Below are 27,479 nucleotides of genomic sequence, written 5' to 3'. Positions count from 1 at the left end.
CAGCCGAGGCTTGAACCAGCGACCTTCTTGCTGTGAGGCGACAGCACTACCTACTGCGCCGCTGCGTTGTCTACATTACAACATCAATGCTGTAAAAGGAACCTTATGAATTTTAAAATAGTCACATTAAGCCTTCATAAGAAGTTTATCATTGGCTGAAAAACACTAGCTGTGCAAATAGCCCATTCAAGTGTAGCGTTAGCATTGGGTTTGCAGTTATAACTCTGCATTTTGGTGCCAAATGTGTGAAGTGTGAAATGATGTGGCGTTAAACTGTTATTCGATTCTTTGCAACGTCATCCAATCACATGCCTCAGCTGCTTTGTAGAATGGAAACACAACACATTAATCATTTTAAAGGAAAAAATGTGCAACATGTCAAATACTGGCAGAAAATGTGGCAATTGGAGTGGAGAAGAGACAGTTTCCTTCTTACATTTAGTCTAAAATATCCATTCAGGATAAACTTGATGAAATATGAGGATTTGAAATGCCAGAGCATTTTGGTAAAGAGGTCATGTGATGCATTTGTCCACTCAGTGACACTGCTAGTATGCCAAATGGATTGTTAACCCTGGGTTTAGCAACATAAAAAGGCTTTTTAACATATCAAATAGTAAATCCTGAATCATTTTAAACTCTGGGTAAACAATATATAGTATATTCATGTCACATTTTACACTGCTCATAATTCTTCTGAGGTTAATATATAATTCTGAGTAGGTATGCACACGTTGATATTTCAAGCAGTACAATTCAAAACCCTGGGTTAACAGGGTTTTTCTTTTTCTATATTTATCAAGTTACTCTTTTAGATTTGATGAAAGCAATATTGAATCTGTTTGCAACTTGGCACTAGCATTACATATTCTGATATACTGTCAACTGATTTCAGCCATAACCACATGCAGTTGTGTAAAGTAACAAATTACAAATACTCAAATGACTGTAATTAAGTCGTTTTTGTCAGGAATTGTAATTTATTAAGTAGTTTTTGCTTTTGCTTTCCCTTGAGAACATTTTTTAGTGCTGTAATGGTATTTTTTACGCCACTATTTTCTTTCAACCTGCTGTTACTTTTTATTTTTAATTGTCTATGGGGATTGGCTTAAGTAGACAAATCAGTTTTGTTATTCCTGTCCTCTCAAATCACACATAGAAACTAAATCGCATCATACAGAATAACCTTAAGACATGGACACTTCATAAATGCAGCAATCCTTTTGGAAGCATTAAAAGTATCAAAGAAGAAGTCCAAAATCCTCCTTAGCAATGACCCAGAGACTGTAGACTGCATGTCACTGATGAGAAGATGATGAATGTCTAGTGTATTATGACCGAAATGGCCTTAAATAATGATTAAAAACACTAAAGTTAAGTTTTCACACACATGCACAAATTGCGTAAACACAACGTTCACAGTGTAATTACTCACTACTCTTGATAACTTTTAAAAGGGCTACTTTTTACTTATACTTTGTGTAATATTTACAACAGCTTCTTTTACTCTTTACTCTGCACTACACTTCTGGGCTAGTAATGGTACTTTTACTTGAGTAAGCTTTTTCAGTACCCTGACCATTTGTAAAAAGTGATGCTAACCATGCTTCTGAATTACTAGCATAAAACAAAACCCAGGGTTAAAGTAATAAATTGCTCAAAAATTTTGTCAACATACAGGCGTGTAGCCAGGGGTGATTGGGTGGTTCGAAAGACCCTTCCCTCCCTTACAAAGGTCCAGAATTTGTCCCATACATGAGTTCATTTGTCCTATTTTGACTGCTATGCCTGTAACGAATTGTGAAAATAATACATCGAAGGCTTTAAGACCACGCAGAATTCTGTGTTGACTGTCGCTTCAGCATGACTGAGGAAAGTTGAATGTGCTGGCCAGTTTGTTATTTGCATAATAAATGACAACAGGTTAGTGTTTCATTCAGTTTAATCCTTTATCATTATTTTAATTTAATCATCAATTCCTATATATATATATATATATATATATATATATATATATATATATATATATATATATATATATATATATATATATATATATATATAATTTTTTTTTTTTTTCTTGATTCTCAATCTCTAGAAAATATTTTTGGGACCATGAAATGGTTTTGATGACCATCTGACGAGCTAATTCAGCTAATATTGTGAATAAAATGTCAATAAATTGAGTATTTAAACCTCATAATTAAATAGAAAATTATGCGAATAACTGCAAAAACATCCACTTTTTGTGAAAAAATCACTACCTTATTCACCAGGCCTCATGGCTACGGGCCTGTTCTTTTACACTTTTAATGCTTCCAAGCAGTTTGCCGCATGTCTTAAGGTAGTTCATTATGATGCTTATTCAGTATGATTTACTTATGTGCGATTTGATATTCACAACTTTCAAAGATCTAGGGCCCTATCATACACCCGGCGCAATAAGGTGTGCATGGTGCGTTTTGTTGCTATTTTCAGACCAACGCAAGCCTAATTTTCACGTTTAGACTCGTTCAATGCACGTTATGCTCAAAATACACCCAAAACTCATTAAGAGAATAAGCACAACTGTAAGGCCATGCGCTCGGGCGCAAACCTTATTTTTCCACCCTTAAAATAGCAAAAGTGGATTCAGATACACACTTAATGACCCATGCACTTTAGACTTTGCACCTACAGTAGATTGTTAAATAGAGACCCTGAGTGTTTTTAAAATCAAATCCACTTTTCAATCCTTAGTTTAATAATAATAATATTACAGTAGAACAATAAACACACAACCCAGTCATAAGGTGCAACTTTATTAAAAAAGTAAAAACAAATATTTATACGAATGACTTTTTTTGTTGTATAGAAAAACATTACAATCTTTTTGCACAGAATATTACTAAACAGATTTTAGGTTAGTTTTTTTGTTTGTTTTTTTATACACCATACTCTGTGTTACACTTTTTGGGTGGACCACACATAAAGTCGATTAAGCCAAGGACATATGCTGGGGAAGCCGTGTTACTATACGCACACACTTCACAACATACAACCTACACAGCAGAAGTAGAAACCTTTCTTTAAAACATTAACACCAGAGCGTTTCTTTTTTAATAATAATAATATACTTATGTTGCATTGCAGTATGCTCTATATACATGCGATTTGGTCTGTCTCGTTACGATAGAACATCCGTTTCTTTTAAAGCGTCACCGAATCGATAAACGTCTGTTGAATGCAAGCAGATGGAGTTTATTCGAGATTGTATTTACACATAAATATAATATACTTCGGGCATGACATTTCTCAGCCTCTTTCAAAAGGAACAAGCATTGTCAGGAAAAACCAATAAACTCTTGTTCAATCTGTACAAGTCACACCCTGAAAGTCTTGTTTCCACTAAAACAATGTGCACGACAGGACCATTGGTTCTCTCTCTCAGAAGCGACAACATCAAAAACGCCGATCCGCCCCACTATACAAAGCGAGCCCTGTGCTAGAAGAACAGAAAGGAACCGCCGAGCCAACGCTAAAGTGGAGCACACTTCCTCCCTCAATATGGCAAACGTCAAGGACACAATTTAATAACAGCGGGGAGTTGTTCCGCGACCAGATCCCTGCCGTTTTGGAGGAATTGAGGTCAAGTTGGTTTTATATTCAACATTGACAACTTATGAAATGCTTCCTATATTGTTTTCCACGCTACTTTGAATATTCGATCTGAAATCGCATGTAAGAATGACTTTTATTGACATTAGCACCATTTATTGACTGTGATCAATGCTGTACTTTGATAGTCATTAGCTGCTAATATGATTTCCCTATTTAGAATACTTTACCAAAATTATTTAAGGAGAAAGTCAGAATGTGCGAATATAAAACCAATTGTACCACAATTTTGAATGAGTCCTGGACCAGATATGTGCTTTGTGCTCCCTGAGAAGATCCGTAACCTCTCAGTGGCGTCCCATTTGGTGACCTGTATTGTTTTTTTTTGGCACTATGTCTTACAGCGTGAGGCACGGGTATAAATTAAACATTATATCTGAGAGGATAAAGACGGAAAAAAGCGCAGTAGCATGCATCGCAAGCAAGGAAATCGTTGCAGCCTACTTGAACACAACACGTGAATGGCAGTGATAGTAGCTTTTGGAACACGTCGCTACGAGTGGAGTCAATTTTATAAGAAAATAGAGTGCCGTAAAAATCTTTCATCTTTACTATGTATATTTATATATATGTATATATTAAAACCCAACGTTTCTCACTGGAGGTTGTGTATGTGACAGGAACAGTATCTTGGTTTGTTTACCCTTAATGACCTCTTATCTATCCATCCCTGAGCTAATCATCTTGGCCCAAGTCTCAAATCCCAAAATCGCTTTCCTGTAGATTTGTAGTAAAATCAAGCACGCTTTTTAGAGTAGTATTATTTCAAACCCCTTGCTTCGTGCTATTCTTTTCTCCCATAATGCATGTGGGAAAGGCATTGTTTACAATAGGATCAAGTCACGCGGACGGGCCCAGAATATGAGACGTCCTTCCAAAAGACATTTGCTAGCAACCCTAAGCCTTGCGCTGTGTTTTCCTTGGACACTGTCTTCATGGAGGGTTGAGCCAGCCGGAGGCCCAGTGAGCCGGGGAGCAGTGCTGGCACACACTGACCTGAGATCTGTGGATCGAGAGTGGTCGCTGGCCCAACTGGAAGCCTTAATTGCCCTCTTTACTCACACCACAATTTTCCAGCACACCAATGCCTCATAATACTCGGATGTTAACAATGCCCATTGAAATCGACATGTTAACTAGCTAGGATGAGGCATCCAGAGAAGTGTTTTGTTGTTGTTTTTCTCCCTACTTTCTGTTCTGTTAATATTGCAAAGTTTGTGAAATCTTGTGAGAAGTGAGTAGTATTTCGCTAAAAACTACCGGAAACGTACACGATTGGGTGGAAGAAGCATGCTTGACAGAATAAGAGAAAAATAAAGGAAATTTAAGAACTAATGCACTTAAACAGCCATAAAGTGACCTTTAAGCTGGCCCACATGGAATCTGCACACAAACACACACCAAAAAAATTCCCACAGAAAATATGTAAATAAAATAAAATATATATCTGGCCACTTTATTAGGTACACCTTACTACACAGTATTAGGTTGGACCCCCCTTTTGCCTTCAGAACTGCCTTAATCCTTCATGGCATAGATTAAACAAGGTACTGGAAATATTCCTTAAAGATTTTGGTCTATATTGACATGATAGCATAAGGCAGTTGCCGCAGATTTGTAGGCTGTACATCCATGATGCAAATCTCCCTATTGTGCTCTATTGGATTGAGATACAGTGAACTCATGGTCATGTTAAAGAAACCAGTCTGAGATGAGTCATGCTTTTGTAGACAAGGACCGTTAACCTGCTCGAAGTAGCCATCAGAAGAGTATAAAGGTCAGCAACAATATTCAGGTACGCTGAGGCATTGACACAATGCTCAGTTGGTACTAATGGGCCCAAAGCGTGCCAAGAAAAACTCCCTCACACCATTAAACCACCACCACCAGCCTGAACCGTTGATGAAGGGCAGGATGGATCCATGCTTTCATTTTGTTGATGGCAAATTCTGACCCTACCATCTAAATGCGAGAAATCAAGACTCATCAGACCAGGCAACGTTTTTTTCCAATCTTCAATTATTCAATTTTGGTGAGCTAGTTTCCTACTCTTAGCTGACAGGAGTGGCACCTGGTGTGGCCTTCTGCTGCTGTAGCTTATCTGCCTCAAGGTTGGACGTGTTGTGCATTCAGAGATGCTTTTCTGCATACTGCCTACTTCGGTTGTATCAAGTGGTTATTTGAGTTACTGTTGTCTTTCTATCAGCTGGAACCAGTCTGGCCAGTCTCCTCTGACCTCTGGCATTAACAAGGCATTTGCACCCAAAGAACTGCCCCTCACTGGATACTTTCTCTTTTTCAGACCATTCTCTGTAAACCCAAGAGATGGTTGTGCGTGAAAATCCCAGTAAATCAGCAGTTTCTAAAATTCTCAGATCAGCACGTCTGGCATCAACAACCATGCCACGTTCAAAGCCTCTTAAATGACCTTTCTTCCCCATTCTGATGATCTGATTGAACTGCAGCAGATCATCTTGACCATGTCTGCATTAAGTTGCTTCCACGCGATTGGCTAATTCGAAATTTGCGTTAATGAGGAGTTGGACAGGTATACCTTATAAAGTGGCACATGAGCGTATATATTTATTGCATTGTTGTAATATTTAGATATATGCTACCACTGAAGTCATTGCTTTTTATTCATCAAAGTTTTACGTATTAACACGTAAGTCATTACAATGTTACTAAATAATGTTTCAACTTTTTTTAAATTTCTTTTAATGATGTTTTAGGTAAGGTTGAAATGACTTGTTAAGGTAATTTATTCATTCATTCATTTTATTTTCGGCTTAGTCCTTTTATTAATCTAGGGTCGCCACAGCGGAATGAACTGCCTAAGGTAAATTAAGTCAACGTAAAATTTAAATTCATTTTTGTACAGTGTAAATATTTGTATTACTTGCAAAAATATCTCTCGAATAAATGTTACTTTTTTTATTACATTGAAATTGCTATTGATATTTTTTTTAAATATAAAGCAACAAACTTTTTAATGAAAAATGTTTTTTGAAAATAAAATCAGCATATTAGAATATTTGCTGACTCAAGTGACACTAAAGTATATGAGTAATGATCAGCATACATCTGAAAATCTATTTAAATAGAAAACTAGATCTATAAATTGTATTATCATTTTACAATACTACTAATTTGCTGTAGTATTATAATGAAAATCTTCTGTTAGAGAGCATAAAAGATAATAAAAAAAGCTTTCTAAAATACAAATTGTAAAATCTTACAGAATTTGATCATATAAAGCAATACTAATTTCAAATGTGTTTGGTTAGCCAGCTTGCCCTCAATTCCATTTATTCACTTGAAATCCATAAAAACAACCCTGCAGAATTTTTCTCAAAATAAGTAATTGCAAACAATAAATAAAAAAAATTTAAAAATCAGCAGATTCCATCTGGGCCTTGCTGTAATTAGTACTGAAAAGACGACCACACATACCATATGTACACCACCTAAATTGTCACACTTCATACAAAATGCCTAACGTGTAAAAAAGGAGAAGTTAACTTGTTTTGTGTGTGTGTGTGTGTGTGTGTGTTTTAAGCTAAACTAACACTGTGGTGCTGGCTGGCAGTCTCCAGCTGAGAGAACCAGTCGGGTGTGTTTAAGGTTAAGCTGACGTCTCATGTGATCCCTGTGTCAATGTGCAGGTAAAACTCACACGGCAGAGAGATTGAACAACAGTGTGTGTGTGTGTGTGTGAATCCTGATCCAAGCTCTGCTACAGTGGGTTTATACAGTTAAAGTGATTTGAACCCTGCTTTTTCATTACACTGCAAAAATGCTTATTTTACTACCTACACTCAAAGAAATGTCCTTTTCTGTTTGTTCAAACTGCTTATTGAAAATGAGCTCAAACAATTTTTGAGTCATTTGGGAAAACTGAATTGTTTTATGTTCAATCGAAAAAAAAAACAAAAAAACTTTCAAATCAACTTATTTTCTTCATGTTGTCCCAACACAAATCATTTGTGTGGATCGATACGTCTTTACTTAAATTAATATTTTGGCTTGCTTTTACAAAACAAATATCTAAACTTTCTGAAATTGAGGTACATTTATTTGAAAAGGAAACTTCTTAAAGTCAGCTTAAAATGGACAGTGGTATCAGTTTTTTCTGGCTACTCAAACAAGACAACATGTCGGGCAGGGCTTAGATTTGATTGTCAGGAATTGATTGAATGGTTGGAAAGTGGCAGTTTGCTATTGGTGAATCTCATATAATTGACAGGTTGTTCAAGTCAGTAAACACGACATATGATAATAAAATGATATCACAAGTCAATCTCACACCAACTCATAACGTTTTGATTTAGTGCCTCATTCCAATTAATTTGTAATTTTAGTACTATTTGCTCATCCCCCAATAAGGGGTAAGGTTAAATATTGGGTTTGATGGAACACCTCCTTTTAAAAAAACGTTCATTTTCATACAAATGAAAATGTATGAATTTGCAGAAACTAGACACTTTTCTGACAACTTTCTTAAGATCGGGCTGGGGTGCGTTTTCCAAAACCATCATTAGTCAACTATGGTTGTAAGTTTCATCATTACAAACATAGCTCGGGGATTTGGCGTTTCCCAAATCTATCGTTCTAACGAACATTCTCAAACTGTTTCGCAAACCTGTAACTTTGCAACTACACCTCTAGAGCTGTAGTTAGAAGCATAGTTCCTGGCTCTTTTCTATTGCAAATACTCCCCTCTATGCCATATTTCTTTAGACTGTTCCAACATTTAAACTTGGAATGATTAAAAAGCATTAAAATCTTACACCTCTTAGGTGTAATTTGCTTTCAAAGTACTTTTTACAGTTCAGTTTTAGGAATCTTCATGTTGACAATTCTGCTTCCTTCGCAGTGCACTTTGAAAACTTTTATGCCATTTTGAACAGAGCCATGGCTCATAACGAAAGCTATTTACTTTCTAGTAGGCTATTTATTAGGAAATGTATCTGTACTGTATGTGACATGGGCTTGTTGGTTAGAACATTTCTGCAGTGGTTTGTATATTAATAATAATAATAATAATTATTATAACAACAACAACAATAATAACAATAATAATAATAATAATAATAATAATAATAATAATAATTTATTATTATTATTATTATTATTATTATTATTATTATTATTATTAAGTAGAATAGTTTTTAATTTCCTAATAAATATCCTACTGTAAACTACAACCATTAACAATTTATATATGTGATTAGAATATGTGTTAGCTTTTGTAAGTGATTTTATGTTTTAGAATAGAATATGGAATATTCTCAATAATATTTGTAAGGGAAACATAATCCTCATATGTGCCATTTACATATATTTCAATTAATATGGAAATGAGTGCATGTTTTTAATTTTTATTTTTAAAGGTGTGCGTGTAAGACATTATTATTTGCACAAAAAATATGGGGAAATAGTTACTCCACCGCAATTAGAGCGTTATTATGAACGTTTTACATTGTAACTAACATAATTCAAACAATGGATCTGCAACAAATCAACTATGGTTTATACATCGTACTATGATAGTTCAGTCATGAGTTACGTCGTTATTTAGGAAACGCACCCCTGAATGTTGTCATAAATGTAAGTTGTGCTAGTGTTTTCTTACCAATTATGACAATAATTCGAGTGAAACGGCTTCTTATAGAAGAATAAAATGTAGGGAGAGAATACATTTTTCTTCAAGAGCTGATTGGATTGTTGGATAGTTGCTATTGGTCAAAATAGAATAATGGGAAGATATTTTTATTAAAGATTACACTGGGCTTTCATAAACTAATGTTGAGTCAAATACGGACAAACCCAATGTTGGGTTCAGTTTTCAAAAAAAAATTTAAATGACACTTTTTTAAACTAGTGATTGGGTTTGTCCATATTTGACCCAACGTTGGGTTACAACAAAAGAGCATTTTTATAATGTATGAATGTAAAAAAATAAATGAATAAATTGATGCGCACAATTGAATAAGTTATAAAAAAACACCATAAATAATAAAGTCAGAATTGTCAGTTTTGATTTCATGGTGACTTTTTTTAGATCAAATAACATTTTTAGATACACTCTATAAAACTATGGGTTGTTGTAACCAAACGTTGGGTCAAATAGGGATAAAGCCAATGTTGAGTTTTTGAATCACATTCTTTTTAACACAATAGGTTGGGTTTGTCTATATTTTACCCAGTGTTGGGTTACAATAACCCAGCATTTTTATAGTCTATGAGAACCAATGAACTTGGGTCAAATATGGACAAACACAACCATTCATTCATTTATTTTATTTTCAGCTTAGTCCTTAATTATTAATTTGGGGTCGTCACAGCAGAAGGAACCGCCAACTTATTCATCATGTTTTACGCAGCAGATACCCTCTCCAGCTGCAACCCATCACTGGGAAACACCCATACACTCCCATTCACACTACAGCCAGATAGCTTACCCAATTCACCTATAGCGCATGTCTTTGGACTTGTGGGATAAACTGGAGCTCTTGGAGGAAACTCACGTCAACATGGGAAGAACATGCAAACTCCACACAGAAATGCCAACTGACCCAACCAAAGCTCGAACCAGCGACCTTCTTGCCGTGAGGCAATCATGCTACCCACCATGATGCTCTCTGTTGGGTTAATTTTTCAAATAAATTTAAATGACACTTTTTTAAACTAGTGATTGTGTTCGTCTATATTTGACCCAATGTTGGGTTACAACAACACAGCATTTTTATAATGTATGAACGTAAAAAAAATGGCACAAATGAATAACTTATATAAAAAATAAATAATAAAGTAAGAATTGTCAGATTTGATTTCATGATGACTTTTTTAGATCAAATAACATATTTAGATACAACACTATAAAAATGATGGATTGTTATAACGCAACATTGGGTCAAATTTGGACAAAGCCAAACTGAGTTAAGTTTTTAAATCACATTTTAATTAATGGATGAGTTTGTCCATATTTTTTTCATATTCAGTTTTAAGTTACAATAACCCAGCATTTTTCTATGATATGGGAACCAATGAACTCAGGTCAAATATGGACAAACACAACCATTGGGGTAAAATGTGTAATTTAGGTTTGATTGAAAAAAACGAACCCAATGTTCTGTTTATCAACAACAACCCAACGTTTTTAGAGTGAAGTTACCAGAAAAGTAACTTGTTTCTGACAATGAGAATTACAAAATAAAAGTAATTTTTACTTTGAATGACTTAATTCTCAAGCAAATGTATCTTGGCTTAAAACTGTTTAGATATTTCACTTTAAAAAATGCAAACAAAAAATAAAAAACTCTAAAATCACATTATGAAGTGTAGAGACTGCTGTAGCATAGTGAAAAATACAGTTTAGATCCCTGGATTCAGCTGGCCTTTTAAAAACTGCCCAACTGTAGGCCTGATTCAGCCAATTTAGGGTTGTTGCTGTTTTCTGTGTGTGTGTGTGTGTGTGTGTGTGTGTGAGTGTTGCAACTGATTGTGCTCTCCAATAAATATACATTGGTCATCAGATTACGTAGGTTGGTGTGTGTTTGGCAGCTGTAGGCTGTGTATCTTTCCTTTGTCGAAAACAAGGGGACTTCAGTTTGTCCTCTGTAGGTGTTTCAATTGGCTTTTTATAGGCCAGTAACGTACATTTCCATGCCGTCGTTAAAGGTAAAGATAGTGGTGGTGCTCGCTGCATTTGCTCCCTGCTTCACGTCGCCAATAGTCTCGTAAAAGTTTTCGCAGGTCATAGCTCTGCCGGGACTCGGTGCAGCCTTCTTTTTGGCCTTTAAGGTGTTGCTGGCCAGCTTCTCTCTTTTCCGGTGGGAATCGATGGTGGCGTAGGCTGGGTCCGACTCTACTGCAAGCCCCCTAGGCCATGTTTTCTCACCCACAGGTTCGTAGCAGTGCTCCTCCTGAGTGGCACTCCTCCCCCACGACTCTTCCCCCGTAGCGCCAGCGGCAGGCCATCCCGTGGCCCCCTGATCCTCCCCTTGGGACGCGGTTGGCACTGTCGGCCTGTTCTCCTCCTGGCTTTGACCCTGCTGGTGTTTCCTCTTCAGGGTCTTACACACGGTAGAGTACATGTCAGAGATCTGAAGACAGAGAGAGAAAGAGAGAACCACAGAATAAGAAATACTGCCAAACATCAACTTTGCCAAAGAGCATTTCGTAATAACCGTCCTGTGGAGCACATTCTCAAGTTACATTTATAGTACTAAAGGAGTCACCAAAAACAGAGCGCAGTATAAACTTACCAAGATCATCTCCACACTTATTCGCAAATTACTTGAGGGTTGCTATGCAGGTGCTGTGGTGTTTGGTTCTGTTGCTATCCTTTTGTTGCTTAATTGGTTGCTTGGATATTCTTGGTTTTAATTAAGATATTGTAAGTAGTTGTTCCTGGAGGTTGTTAGGGTGTTCCCGGCCATTTCTAGGGTAATCTAGGTGTTTGCAAATTTGTTCAGTGTTGTTTTTGGTAATTACCAGGATGTTGGTTCACTTTGTTGCTATTAAGGCGGTCTGGGTTATTTTTAGGGTGTTACAGCTGGTTGCTACGTTGTTGTTGGTAATTCTTAGAGTGTTGGTACATTTGGTTGTTGTTAAGGTGTTCTGGGCTGTTTCTAGGGTGTTGCTTTGCAGGTGCTGTGGTTGTTAGGGTGTTCCTGGCCATTTCAAGGGTAATCTAGATGTTTACAAACCTGCTCAGTGTTGTTTTTGGTAATTACTAGGTTGTTGGTACATCTAGTTGCTATTATGGTGTTCTAGGTTATTTCTATAATGTTACAGGTGGCTGCTACATTGTTATTGATAGTTACTAGGCAGGTTAAGTTTGGTTGTTAGGGAGTTCCACATGGTTTCCAAGTGGTAGAGTATTCTGTGTGGTTTTATAGGGTGTTACAAGTGGTTGCTACGTTGTTGTTGGTACTTACTATGCTGTTGATACACTTGCCTGTTGCTAAGGTGTTCTGGGCTATTTCTAGGGTATTGCTTGATGTTGCTATGCAGGTGCTGTGGTGTTTGGTTTTGTTGTTATGCTTTTGTCGCTTAATTGGTTGCTTGAATACTATTGGTTTTAGTTAAGGTGTTCTAAGTGGTTGTTTGTAGAGGTTGCTAGGGTGTTCTTAGACATTTCTAGGGTACTCTAGGTGGTACTCAAACTGGTTCAGTGTTGATTTTGATAATTACTAGGTTGTTGGAACACTTGGTTGCTGTTAAGGCTTTCTGGGTTATTTCTAGGGTGTTACAGCTGGTTGCCACGTTGTTGTTGGTAGTTGCTAGGGTGTTGGTACATTTAATTGTTGTTAAGGTGTTCTGGGCTGTTCCTAGGGTGTTGTAGGCGGTTGGTAGGTTGTTAAGGTGTTCTGTGCCATTCTTGTAAACTGCTCGTTTGTCATATTAAGGATGTTCAAAGTTGTTGCTATGTTGTTGTTAGAGTGTTCTAAATGTTTAAAATGCATTTTATAATAATAACCATCCTGGGAGGCACATTCTCGAGAGGTCACCAAAAACCAGAGCACAGTATAAACTTACAAAGACTATTTCCACCAGTCAACGTTATTCACATTTTGATTGAGTGTCACTATGCAGGTGCTATGGTGTTTGGTTTTGTTGTAATGTAGTTACTAGGGTGTTACAGGTGGTTGCTAGGGTCTTTTGGACAATGGCTAATCTGTCCAGAATATGAAAACTATAAATTCTATGCTTTCAAATCATGAATAGGTTGTTTTGCTTTATGTTTAGACTACATTAGCATTTAAAAATGTAAAAGCAAACAGTCCCACAGGTTACTCTTCATATGAAACAAGAAACTGTGGTATAATATGCATTCAGATATCTCAGACCTTTCCAACTGTATATATTTTGTCATGAATCAATTAGAATGTAATTGCAATATAGTGAACTTGTCACATTCAGTTGGTGGGGATAGGACGAGGACACGCATTCATACAATGACAAAGACTGACAATGATGGGACAAATGAGTGCCCAACCTGAAAAAACTCAAGTTGACCACAGCATGGAAGACATGAAAGGACTATTCTGTCACCAAAACAAGAATTAACAAGACCAAAGTGGCAGAATCCTTACAGAACTAAAATTAAGAGTTCTGCTGGCAAGACAATGGCATTTAAGAGGTCATTAGGGTGTTCTACGTGGTTGGTAGAATATTGTGGATAATGGCTACTTTGTTCTACTGGTTGCTTGCTAAGTTGTTCTTGCTAAGGTGTTTCCAAGTAGTAGAATATTCAGAGTGGTTACTAGGTTGTTATTGGTACTTGTGAGTGATTTTAGATGGTTCCTGATCTATTCTTAATGATTGCTAGCATCTTCTGGTTATATTTAATGGCTAGGGTGTTTCCAAAAGGCTAAAAAGTGACAGAGTGCACTAGGTGGTTGATAGATCTGATGAATTTTGGATATTTGCTGAATTTTTTCTAGTGGTTGCAAGCATGCTCTAGCAATAGTATATTGTTTTGGTGTTCCATGTAGTTACTTCTGTGATTTACTGTAGGTGGTTGGACATTGTGCTTGTTGTTTGCAAGCATGTTCCACATGGTTTCCAAGTGGTAGAGTATTTTGTGTGGTTGCTAGGTTGTTCTTGGATGATTGCCAACATGTTATAGTTTATTTATGTTGCTTGGGTATTACAGGTGGTTAGCGCTGTGTTTTACATGGTTGCATGCTTTACAAGCGTGTTCTGGTTATATTTGGTTGCTAGGTTAATTTCCAAGTGGTGGAGTAATCCAGGTTGTTAGGGTGTTCTCAGACATTTCTAGGGTAACTTACTGTAGGTGTTTGCAAAACTTGTTTTTAGTAGTTACTAGGGTGTTGGTACACTTGGTTGTTACTAAGGTGTTATGAGTTGTTTCTAGGGTGTTACATGTGGTTGCTAGGTTGTTGTTAAGGCGCTTTATGCCATTTTATGGGTCTTGTAAGTTGCTTGGTTGTTGTTTTAAGGGTGTTCTAAGTTGTTGCTAGGTTGTTGTTAGGGTGTTTGCTATGCTACACTATGTGGTGGCTATGCTACTCTTGGTTGTTGCTAAGATATCGAAGGGTCTTATAAGTGGTTGCAAATTGTTATTGTTGTAAGGGTGTTTTAAGCTGTCATTAGGTTGTTGTTAGGGTTCTAAGTTGTTGCTAGGTTGTTGTTGTCAGGGTGTTCCAAGTGGTTGCTAGGCTGTTCCTGGTCATTAGGGTGTTATAAGTGGTTTGTACTTTGTTGTTGTAAGGCAGTTCTAAGTGGTTGTTATTCTTGGGGTGTTTTGTCTCTTAAATTGTTGCTGTTAGCGTGTTCTAAGTGGTTGTTTCGATTAATCAAAGTGGTTGTTAGTTTGAGCTAGGTGCTTGCTAGACTCTACTAAGTGGGTAGTTTTCTTTTCAAAGTTGTTGCTATGTAGCTTTTATATTGGTGGCATACCGACCACATCCACAAATATTTAGATCATGCTTTTTCTCTCCATAAATTCAATTTCATTTTTCTGTTATCATTTGGTGCAAATTGATGAATTAAATGACTAACAGCTCACCTTTCCTCACAATCAAGTCCATGATTTCAAGTATCCGTTGCAGGCATGCTGCAGGATAAGTTACTCAGATTTACAATACTCAGATTGAGGAGGCTGTTCAAAGTTTAAGCAGCAGTTATAGTAGCAAATGCCTTAGCAAACTAGAAGACAACAGGACAGTGCCTGAAGATGTAGTGTATGCACAGCTTCAATGCCCACAGTTGTGAGTGTTTGACTCGTGTGTCATAGTGTGTGCCGAGGGCTGCGTGGTAACAGGACTCTGCTTGCACACAGCAGAAATATGACCCAGTTTGGCCGTGATCGACAGAGCCAGTGTAAACGCTCTTATCTGGCTGCAGAGAGCAGCACTGTTACCTAACCTGCAGATAAGCCTGTTAAACTTTCACCACAGCAGCCCACCAGGACGGCATTAACCCTGCTAACCAGACAGGAGCCAAGCAGGTGGAGAGATATCACATATTGCCCCTTTGACATCCACATGTGCTCGATCATGTAAAAATACCATGAATGAATCACTAAAATCAGGAAACAGATCTTAGAGAGCAGAGTAAACTTGCAAAGTTCATTTCCATCAGCACTGACATTGAACTATATTGACAACTAAAACTGATTACTACTGGTTGCTATGGATTATTTTAGGTAGATGATGAATTTAAGTTAAGTGTTCTGGGTCGTTTGTTAGGTGATGCTTTCCATGTGTTGTTAGAGTCACTACAGTCTTCTGAATGGTTGATAGGGTATTCTAGTGAAGTGTGGATGGTTGCTACCTGGTTCTAGGTGGTTGCAAGGCCATTTTGTTTAGTTTCTAGGCAGTTTTGTCTAGCTACAAAATTTAAGTGGTTGCTTGCATATTCTTGGTTTTAGGTAATGTGTTTTAAATGGTTGTTTGTAAAGGTTGCTAGGGTGTCCTTTAGACATTTCTACGGTAATCTAGGTGTTTGCAAACCTGTTGAAAAACCTGTTGTTTTTGCTAGTTACTAGATTTTTGGTTCACATGGTTGCCGTTAAGGTTTTATGAGTTATTTCTAGAGTATTACATATTATTGCTAGGTTATTGTTGGTAGTTGCTAGGGTGTTGGTACACTTGGTTGGTATTAAGGTGTTCTGGGATATTTCCATGGTGTTACAGGTGGTTAGTAAGTGTTAGTGTAACAGGATTATTTCGGGTATATTGATCTCACTATATTTTCCTCCTGTTTACTTACTGTTCAGATAAAATTGTTTTGTGTTCACAATACAAATGTAAAAAGAGTATGTAAAGTGACAGTGGTTTCATCTCTTCTCCCCCCCTAGGGTTAACGCCAAGGTGGTATAGTCCAAGCAGCCATACCTGTTGCACTATTGCTTGAGCGGTCTTTTCCACCTTTACCTTGAACTAAGGAGTGTACATTTAATGTAATGAGCTGAAGCTGCCGATCTCATAATAACATTCTCTGTGCAGACTCAAAATGGTGTCCTCTCGTCATTAACTACACTACACAACGCAGAGCAAAAGAGATTATGGTTACATTAGTTTGGGTGTTCTGTGCCATTTACAAGGGTACGTTGTTGCTAGGTTGTTAGGGTGTTCTGAATGTTTCCTATGTTGTTGTTAGTCTGTTTTAAATGGTTGCTAGGCTATTCTTGGTTGCTGCTAAAATATTCAAGGGGTCTTATAAGCGGTTGCCAAGTTATTATTGTTTTAAGCAACCCAAGCTCATTCTGGAAACGTAGCCCCGCGGATGTTTCTGGAGACCGCGATTTACGTGGACGGAGGTACGTAAAGGCCGCGTTTGGTTTTTTTCGAGCGAACGCTGCGGGGCGGTGTGGCGCCGCTCCGCCCCTCCTCTTCGCGCACGCCGGCCGACGGCTCGCCTCCGAGTGGAGGGCTTTCCCGACGCAATCAGTTTGTCCGCCTAGCTCACAGCGTTGCGTCGGCGGAGTGGAGGACCCGGAGGAGGAGCTGGAGCCGGCCGCGGTGGACGACGACCGGGATCGAGTCCGGGGAACAGCAGGTTCCGGAAATCAGGTAAGACAAAAAACGGAATCCGGAAAATAAGGGCGAGAACGCGGCGGGATCCGAAAACGTGGTCGAAATCGAAGACGAGAGCTTTTGCTTTTTTTTTTTTTTTTTTTTTTCGATCCGGCGGCTTTTCGCGCGAGAACGCGGAAAAGCGCGCACAGCGGCCTCTCGCGGATCCGCGAAAACAAAAAAACGCTCAAATACGTACCTCCTGGGACGTAAATCTCGGTCCGCAGAAACGTCCGTGGGGCTACGTTTCCACAATGAGCCCGGGTTGGTTTTAAGGGTGTTCTAAGTGGTCGTTAGGTTGTTGTTAGGGTGTAGTGCTTGATTGCTAGATTTCTGTAAGTGTTTTAAGGGGTTGCTATAGGTTATTGTTGTTAGGGTGTTGTAAGTCATTGCTAGGCTGTTCCTGGTTGTTAGGCTGTTAAAATGGGCTTGTAGTTTTTTGTTGTGAGATAGTTCTAAGTGGTTGCTAAGTTGTTGTTCTTGGGCTGTTACGAAGTTTCTTAAATTGTTGTTATTAGTCTGTTCTAAGTGTTTACTAGGGTAGTCTTGGTTGCTGCTAAGATATTCAAGAATCTTAAAAAGTGGATGCAGAGTTGTTATTGTATTAAGGGTGTTCTAAGCAGTCGTTACGTTGCTGTTAGGGTGTAGTGCTTGTTTGCAAGAAGTTGTTGCTAGGTTGTTGTTAGGGTGTTCTAAATGGTTGCTAAGCAATTCTTGGTTGCTGCTAAAATATTTAAGGGGTCTTTGTACTTTGTGGTTGTAAGACAGTTCTAAGTGTTGTTGTTAGGTGGTTGTTAGATTGTTGTTCTTGGGGTGTCATGTAAGTTTCTTAAATTGTTGTTGATAATAGTCGTTGCTATGCTGTTTTTGGTTGCTGTCAAGGGACTAATAAGTGATTGCAATGCTATTGTTAATGTTTTAAGGGTGTTCTAAGTGTTGTTGGGTATATATTGTTGTTACTACAGTCTTCTGAATTGTTGCTAGGGTGTTCTAGTCAAGTATGGATGGTTGCTAAGTGGTTCTAGGCCATATAGTTTGTTTTTCTTTTGCCATTTGTATAGCTAGTGAATTTTAGGTGGTTGCTTGGATATTCTTGGTTTTAGTTACGGTGTTCTAAATGGTTGTTCGTAGAGGTTGTGAGGGTGTTCTCTGACTACTTAATAGGGTGTTGGTGGTTATTACTAAGGTGTTATGAGTTATTTCTAGGGTGTTACATGTGGTTGCTAGGTTGTTGTTGTTATGGTGCTTTGTCCCATTTTATGGGTCTTGTAAGTTGCTTGGTTGTTGTTTTAAGGGTGTTCTAAGTTGTTGCTCAGTTGTTGTTAGGGTGCTTGCTATGATACATTAAGTGGTTGCTATGCTACTCTTGGTTGCTGCTGAGATATTGAAGGGTCTTATAAGTGGTTGCAAAGTTGTAATTGATGTAAGGGTGTTTTTAGCTGCCATTAGTTCATTAGTGTTCTAAATTGTTGCCAGGTTGTTGTTGTCAGGGTGTTCTAAGTGGTTGCTAGGCTGTTCTTGGTCATTAGGGTGTTATAAGTGGTTTGTACTTTGTTGTTGTAAGACAGTTCTAAGTGGTTGTTAGGTTATTGTTCTTGGTATGTTATGAATGGCTCTTAAATTATTGTTCTTAGTGTGTTCTAAGTGGTTGTTATGATATTCAAGGGTCTTTTAAGTGGTTACAAAGTTGTTATTGTTTTAAATGTGTCGTAAGCGGTTGTTATGTTGTTGTTAGGGTATAGTAAGCGATTGCAAAATTTTTGCAAGTGTTTTAGGTTGATAGGTTGTTGTTATTAGGGTGTTCTATGTGGTTGCTAGGCTGTTCCTGATTTTAGGATGTTATAAATAGTTTTCAGTTTGTTGTTTCAAGAATGTCCTACATGGTTGTTTTGTTGTTCTTAGGGTGTTATGAAAATTTTCTAAATTGTTGATGTTGATATGCTGTTTTTGGTTGTTGCTAAGGTAGTATTTATAAGTGATTCCTAAGTTGTTGTTGTTTTAAGAGTGCTCTAAGTGGTTGCTATGTTGTTGTTAGGATTTTCTAAGTTGTCATTGTTAGGGTGTTGTTCCAAGTTCCAAGGTTGTGATTGTTGTTGTCAGGGTGTTCTAAGTGGTTGCTAGACTGTTCCTGCTTGTTGTTATGGTGTTCCTAGCAGTTTTTGTTCTCTCTTTTGCTCACTCCAACGCCACCATTGGAAGGTTTTACAGTAGGTGGTTGCAAGTCCATTTTGTTTAATTAGTAGGCATTTTAGTTTAGCTAGTGAATTGTAAGTGGATGCTTGATTATTTTTGGTTTAAGTTGTGGTGTTCTAAGTGGTTGTTCATAGTTGAGATTGAGATTGTTTGGGTGTTCTTAGACATTTCCAGGATACTCTAGGTGTTTGCAATTCTGTTCAGAGTTGTTTTGGTAGTTATTAGGTTATTGGTACACTTGGTTGCTGTTAAGGTGTTATGAGTTCTTTTTAGGGTGTTATATGTAGATGCTAGGTTATTATTGGTGGTTGCTAGGGTGTTGGTACACTGTTGTTATCAAGGTGTTCTGGGTTATTTCTAGGGTGTTACAGGTGGTTAGTAAGTTGCTGTTAAGGTGTTCTCTGCCATTTCAAGGGTCTTGTAAGTTGCTTGGTTGTTGTTTTAAGGGTGTTCTAAGTTGTTGCTAGGTTATTGTTAGGGTGTTCTAAATGTTTCCAATGTTGTTGTTAGTGTTCTAAGCAATTGCTAGGGTATTTTGTTCTTTGTTTCTGTTAAGATTTTGTAGGTCTTAAAAGTGGTTTAAATATGGTATTGTTTTAAGGGTGTTATAAGTGGTCGTTAGGTTGCTGTTAGGATGTAGTAAGTGACTGCTAGATTTTTGTAATTTTACTAAGTTGTTGTTAGGTTGTTGTTTTTGGGGTGTTATGAATGTTTCATTAATTGTTGTTAGTGTGTTCTAAGTGGTTGCTAGGCTGTTCTAGGTTGCTGCTAAGGTATTTAAGGGTCTTATTAGTGATTGCAATGCTGTTGTTATTTTAGAAGGGTTCTAGGTGGTTACTATGTTGTTGTTGTTAGAGTGTTTTAAGTTGTTGTTGTTGCTGTTAGTGTTCTAAGTTGTTGTTGCTGTTAGTGTTCTAAGTTGTTGTTGTTGCTGTTAGTGTTCTAAGTTGTTGTTGTTGCTGTTAGTGTTCTAAGTTGTTGTTGCTGTTAGTGTTCTAAGTTGTTGTTGTTGCTGTTAGTGTTCTAAGTTGTTGTTGCTGTTAGTGTTCTAAGTTGTTGTTGTTGCTGTTAGTGTTCAAAGTTGTTGTTGCTGTTAGTGTTCTAAGTTGTTGTTGTTGCTGTTAGTGTTCAAAGTTGTTGTTGTTGCTGTTAGAGTGTTCCAAGTTGTTGTTGTTAGAGTGTTCTAAGTTGTTGTTGTTAGAGTGTTCTAAGATGTTGTTTTTGTTAGGGTTTTCAGAGGTTTTCCTAGTTGTTAGGATTTTTTTGTTGTTTGTTGTGGTGAGAAAGTTCTAAATTTCAAGTTTGTGGTTGTTGTTGTTAGGGTGTTGTAGACTGTTCCTGCTTGTTGAAATGCTGTGTTCACACCAGACGTGGAACGCGCCGATAAAACATGCTATTCATGCGTAAATAGCCGCATGAACATTTGAGTTTACTCGCTTCATTCGCGCGTCAAACAACCGCTTCATTCACACCTCAAATTGACTTCAGAACAGAAACGGATTCGCGTGAAGGGCAGGGCTTCTGTCTGCCCGGTGACTCTAGCTTTGTTGCTAAATGGCTAACATGGATTTTATGAAGAAAATAACAGTGTATATGTGCTTTATGAAGGCTGAAAAACAGCATCGATACGTTTAGCGTCATGTCCACTAGATTCTTTCAGAGGTGCATCCAGCTCTGTGAGCTCATAAACTCCTCCAGAAACTGTACCTGGATGACGGAGGCTTTCAGCGGTGCTTCTGACTAAGCCAAGCCCAGTTTGATGAACTTTTTGTCGGTGTCGGCTGTAGGATTTCCCCCGGGACACCTACAACAGGCGATATGTCATAATCACGCCCCCACAAGAGCAAGCTCCTGATAGGTTAACGCGGCGCAAATGTCCGCTGAAGTTCAGATTTTCGAACGTAAGCGATTTGCATAAAACTCGCATTAAGCACGTCAAACGTGCAAAACGATTGATTCGTGCCATGCCATTCGCGCGTATCACACATTTCGCGTCATTCGCGCTGCACCATTCATGCGTATTGCACCGCAGGATGTCTATTTGTGCTTTTGCATTGACTTAACATGTAAATCACTCGCGTTTGACGCGTGTTCGTGTCTGGTGTGAACGCAGCATTAAGGTGTTCCTACTAGTTTTTGTTCTCTCTTCCTCTAACTCTAACGCCACCATAGAAAGAGGTACTGTATAATAAAAAATTAAAGGAGTGGTTTTTTTCTTCATTCATGTTACTAATCCAGCAAAATCCTCAACAACATTCTTGACTGTGGTGATAAAATAATTTGCATAGTTAAAAAATAAATGGCATATGAAGAGAAAATAAATAGATAAACAAAAACCTAATAACAAAACTACATACATTTATTACATATTTATTAATTAATTACATAAACAAAAATGTTATTACTGATTACGAAACAGTTTTAGATCTGATATCTTGCTGAATGTAATACTAAGGTGCAAATTAAAAGTGAATATACATTTTGTTTTACCCATATTTCTCTTTCTCTCTCTTGCTCTGTCTGTGTGTGTGTGTGTGTGTGTGTGTGTGTTTGTGTGTGTGTGTGTGTGTGTGTGTGTGTGTGTGTGTTCAGATAACCTCACATGCCCTCTCAGTGCTAGATGACATTTACACTCCCAGCTCAATGGCATGTGTAAAATCCCAGTCAAGAATTTAGCTCGGCTCTCCGACTCGACTCACACAGTGACCTTTATGGCGTTCACGTGTACAGGCTGAATAGATGTTATGGCATGAATTGAGCTGTAAATGCGATTGCATTCGTCATGTTAACACCCAAAGCTGATCTAGAAAAAAAACAGCACTACAGCGTTCAGTGTTATAGCTCGTACTATATTCTGCAGGCCGCAGCATGAGGCATAGCATGTGTCTGAACACAGGCATGACTGAACCAGCCAATTTCAAGCCAAAACAAAATGCTGAGTTTCATGTTGTTTGAAACTCCCGAATGTGTGTCTGAGTGTGTGCAGCATGTTGAACTCTTCTCTGTGCCGAGCACTGTTTATCGTGCTGTGCAGCGCTTTGCAGAGCGAGAGGAAATCACAATGACGGGGGTTTCAAAACTCTCTGCAGCTGTTGAGAAAGCCTTGAGTCCCCCCTCCCCCCCCCCCTCCTTCCTCTTGCTCTCTCACTATTTTTTCCCTTCATATTTCTCTAACTTGTTCATTCCCTTCTAGTCTCTCCCTACACACACACACACACACACACAAGCACACACAATGTGAAAAATGTAATGACGTTAAGTGAAGTCAACACATGTTTATGCAGTATTAAATTAATTTAATACATTAATGAAGTTCAACTAAATTGTTTAAGTAATACAAAGTTTAAGTTACTATTTTGAGTCAGTTTGATTGATGTAAGTTGAGAAGTCTAAGGTTATTTCGATTCAACTAAAAATGTAAGGCAAAATTTTGTACAGAGCACTTACTTTACACACACACAGACACACACTCTACTTAGAAATGGAGGCTTCTGAAGCAGCTCAATCTTACGTAATGTGCAGCATGTGTGTGTGTGTGTACATGCTCTGCACAGATGTTTGCACTTAAACCCAAAAGCAGTGGAAATTGTGCCATTTGAAGATTTCATATCAATATCGAGTCACATCAACATCATTTAAATCAACTACAGTACCAGATGCAAATCAATGATTGTTGTATTACAACTGATTTTGAGGTTGGTGACAAATGGTCACCTTGTAGTTACAAGGTTCTGTGTGCGTTCAGAATGATGAGATATTGGGCTTTAAAGTTTTTGCTTTACATATAGCAAACAGTATGTGTGTAACATTAGTTTAAATAAAAACTATTAAATTGTAAACAACTTATATAAAAAAACATCCCATAATGTAAATAAGTTGTCATTTAATGAGAATATGTCAATGACTCAATTTTGACAAAAATGTCAATTAGAAACTAATCTATAGAACTTAAGGTGACAAAATGGTTAACTTTAAATTTATGTAATGCTTATTAAAAATACATAATTTGGCACTATTTTTATACCCCTTCCCTTTCCCTTTAGCCCTTAAAACTAAATGAAAAGAGGAAGGGCTTCAAATTTTACCCCTAAAAAATGGGAACAGCACTACAGCACCTGCACATCATGCGTCATCAATCTCTTGCTTCATATGAAATCAGACGATCGCAACTGCTGTAGTTGTTCAAGTTGTGTTATTTTTTGGTATTTATCTTCATCACTGAAGGCAACAATATCATGTTATCATAACGATATAATGTGGCAATAAGATCATAACTGTACTGTGCATCCCCCCCCCCCAAAAAAGCTCATTCCCAGCCACTAGACTTTTCTGACAAGGTATTGGAGTGTCAGAATGTTGTGGGACTGCTATACATGAGTTATTATTATGGATTTTAGATCCATATAGGTTTTTATTTTAGCTTTTTTTTAAGCATGACTGTAAAACATGAACTACGTTACGGATGTATTCAAGCATATGCTTGTTTGTTGAAAAAACTCATAATAATGACAAAAAAATTATAATTTGTTGATGTTCTTGCTTCCGGGTGCAGCTATACTGCCATTGCTGCTGGTGTATTCTGGGAAATTTTCTTACCCCTTGGTTTTGAGTGTGGTCCTGAAAAATCTCTGTTCGATGGGCTATCTACCTCTTCCTAAAGATAGAAGCTAAGGGGTAAAATTGGGATTGGACCTTACTGTGGTTTGTTTTAGAGTTTAGGTTTAGTTGCATATCATTTTATATGCTATTAATATAGGGACACTTTAATAGGATAGTTTGAAAATTAACACTGTAATATTTTAATGCTATTAATATAGAAAGTACATGTATGAGTAACAGGGACACTGTTGAATAAATAAATACTTAGATAATTAATAGATTAAATAATCAGTATGTAGAATGCTTTAACAATAGTGCATAACAATCAAGAAAAATTGTATTTATTTGTGTATTTATGTATGTTATTCATTTATTTGCAAATGTTAAATGTAAAAAAATAAAGAATTATCATTTATCATATACTACATATTATACATTCAGATTTTATATTGTAAATATTATATTAATATTATATTATAATTAATATTATATTGAGAATATTCTCTTTGACACAACATACATTGTTAACCCTCGCTGTAATAAATCTAAAATAGCCAGTGTTTTGCTGTAAAGAAACATTATTTTACTGTAAAAAAAAACAAGGTAATATTTAACAGTGTAGTTTTCAACTAACAATGAAAACCTTGATGAAATGAAATTCATGCATTTTGGCCAAAAATGCAAACCTTGAAGAAGCTTTTTAATGTGAAAAGAACATGTTTTTTTTTTGTTTTTGTTTTTTTGCTAAAATTAAAAATTAAGTAATAATAATCAAATCTGTGTGAACTATAATTTTGCTTAGATGGGGCTGTCATGCAAGTGTGTAATTTGGTTAGTCTATATGAAAATTACTTTACAGTTAAAACAACAACGGCCAAACACATGGCCTGACATGCTGAATAACAGCCAAACCAAAGAGTAAATAAAATATTTTTCACATTTAAAATGACTGCTTTCTGTTTTTACAATGCAACCAATTCGTTTGATGATAAACTCTAAAAAAAACAGATGTATTTGTTATGGAAATTACTTCATTGTACATTCTGATCAACTTACTAGAATCATAGGTTAATAAAAAGTGTTTAATTTTACATTTCTGAGTGTCTTTCTTCTGTTAAACACAAGTGAAGATATTCTGAAGAAAACTAGAAACCTGTAACCATCGACTTTCACTGGTTTTCCTACAATGAAAGTCAATGATAAAAGGTTTTCAACTTTCTTCAAAATATCTTCTTTTGTGTTTAACAGAGGAAAGACACTCTTAAAAATGTATAACCACTTGAGGGTGAGTAAATAGTAAGTAAATAGGGAGTGATAACTATGGATGAACTTTAAACTAGATATACTTTTGAATACTACATGGCGGCTTAAGAAAGCCTGTTGGAAGAAGCTTGTTTAGTTTTAAAAAAGACCGATGCATGGATAGATGGATGGATATTTAGAGATAGATAGATAGATAGATAGATAGATAGATAGATAGATAGATAGATAGATAGATAGATAGATAGATAGATAGATAGATAGATAGATAGATAGATAGATAGATAGATAGAGGATGGATGGATGGATGGATATTTGTGTCTTCGTACACATACTTTCTCCCTCTTTATCTCTCTCTTTCACACACACACTCACACACACACACACCTACCTCATGACATGAGACTGGGCGTGTTTGGGCAAGAGAAGGAATGAGCAGAGAGACGGAGCGTTGAGAAGTGCATTCAGATCAGTGACTACAAAACACAACACCTCTATCTGAGCCAATAAAGTACTTCAGCTTACTGTTACACCTCTAATCAACAAAACAAGGCTAGGATGTCATTTAAAACATATATTTAATGCCACCCGAGGTGTTTAAAGCTGAAAAGAGAAATTAGATGTTTCGCAGAAGTCTTGTGGTTAGATTAACAAAGCAAAGGAATCTATTGCTTTTTTAAAATAAAGGGATTGTTTACTCCAGTAAAGAAAATCTGCTGATAATTTATTCAAGCACTGGACATCACAGATGAACTTCTGGATTTTTAACGAATTGGGTTTTTAGCTTAAAGGGATAGTTCACCCAAAAATAAAAACAGCCTCATCATGTGATTTTCAAACTTGTTTGAGTTTCTTTCTTCTGTTTATCACAAAAGAAGATAATCTGAAAAATGCTAATATCAATAGCAGGAAAAAAAAATACTATGGAAGTCAATGGGTACCAACATTCTTATTAACATTAATAATAATAATAACAATAACAACCACAATAATAATAATAATAATAACGCAACATGATGGCTCAGTGGTTACCACTGATGCCTCAAAGCAAGAAGGTTGCCGGTTCGAACCCCGGCTGAGTCAGTTGGCATTTCTGTGTGGAGTTTGCATGTTCTCCTCATGTTCATGTGGGTTTCCTCCAAGCGCTCCGGTTTCCCCCACAGTCCAAAGACACGTGGTATAGGTGAATTGGGTAAGCTACATTGCCCATAGTGTATGAGTGTGTGTGAGAGTGTATAGGTGTTTCCCAGTACTGGGCTGGAGCTGGAAGGGCATCTGCTATGTAAAACTTATGCTGGATAAGGTGGCGGTTCATTCCGCTGTGGTGCCCCCTGATGAATAAAGGGACTAAGCTGAAAAGAAATGAATGAATGAATAATAATAATGAAGGAAAAAATGCATGGAGAAAAGTCCATTCCTATTAATTTTTATAAACCATTTGTTTTGCACATTATAGTTCACCCAAAAATGAAAACGAACTCACCCTTCGACTTGTTCAAAACCTATTTAGGTTCAACCTGTTTAAACACAAAAGAATATATTTTGTAAAAAGCTGGTAGCTGGTATTTGTTTTGCTACTTTGGAAGTCAATAAGACCTGACAACCAGCATTCTTCAAAATATCTTCCTTAATGTTCAACAGAAGAAAGAAAATTTAAAATCACATAAGGGAGAGTGAACAAGGAGGTCATTCTCATTTTTGAGTGAACTTTCCCTTTAAATTACTTCTTTAAATTGAATTGTATAGACACAAACATGTATTTTTGAGATGTGAAAGTTGTGATCGGTCACAGGAAGTTGATTAAACCCATGTCTCCCTTCTGTCTGCTTCTCATATTCCTTCCCTGCTTCCCTTTCTCCAGCCCTGACCTGACAGTCAACAAGCCCAGTCTGCTGACCTTTGACCTGCCGTATGTAAAGCCTTTCCAGGCCGGCGATACAGACAGAGACAGACAGACAGACAGACAGACAGACGGCAGCAGACATCTCAGACGGGGTTTATCAGACTTCCTGAGCCCCAGCGCGCTTTTCCAGAGAAGCAGAAGTGCTGGAGGTCAGATGTCATGTGTGAAAGCCGATCTGACGTTTACCTCGGCAGCGCTGGGAAGACTGTGTCCATTCTCCAGCTGAGGAGCTGCAGGCAGCAGCAGCTCGTCCTCTTCTGGGGGCTTCCAGATGTACTGCTCGCCGTTGCCCATGAACACTGCCTCCTGTGGGA

General features: G+C 37.3%; 1 protein-coding gene across 1 annotated transcript in view; it reads right to left on the bottom strand.

Annotated features, from left to right (window-relative positions):
• Positions 1-9,947: 9,947 nt before the first annotated feature.
• The window catches only part of LOC100005368 (uncharacterized), a 144,598-nt gene continuing 127,066 nt past the window's right edge, over positions 9,948-27,479 (bottom strand). Inside the window, exons 6-7 of the mRNA XM_001344412.7 lie at positions 27,352-27,471; positions 9,948-11,765 (exon numbers count right to left, since the gene is read on the bottom strand). Coding sequence (XP_001344448.1) covers positions 11,301-11,765; positions 27,352-27,471 — 585 coding nt within the window. The 3' untranslated portion in view covers positions 9,948-11,300. The remainder of the gene's footprint in view (positions 11,766-27,351; positions 27,472-27,479) is intronic.

Source organism: Danio rerio, chromosome 23 (genome assembly GCF_049306965.1).
Source record: "Danio rerio strain Tuebingen ecotype United States chromosome 23, GRCz12tu, whole genome shotgun sequence".
NCBI classification, from domain to species: Eukaryota; Metazoa; Chordata; class Actinopteri; order Cypriniformes; family Danionidae; genus Danio; species Danio rerio.
The sequence above is the reverse complement of the archived record's forward strand: the minus strand, read 5'-3'. Positions and strand labels throughout refer to the sequence as shown.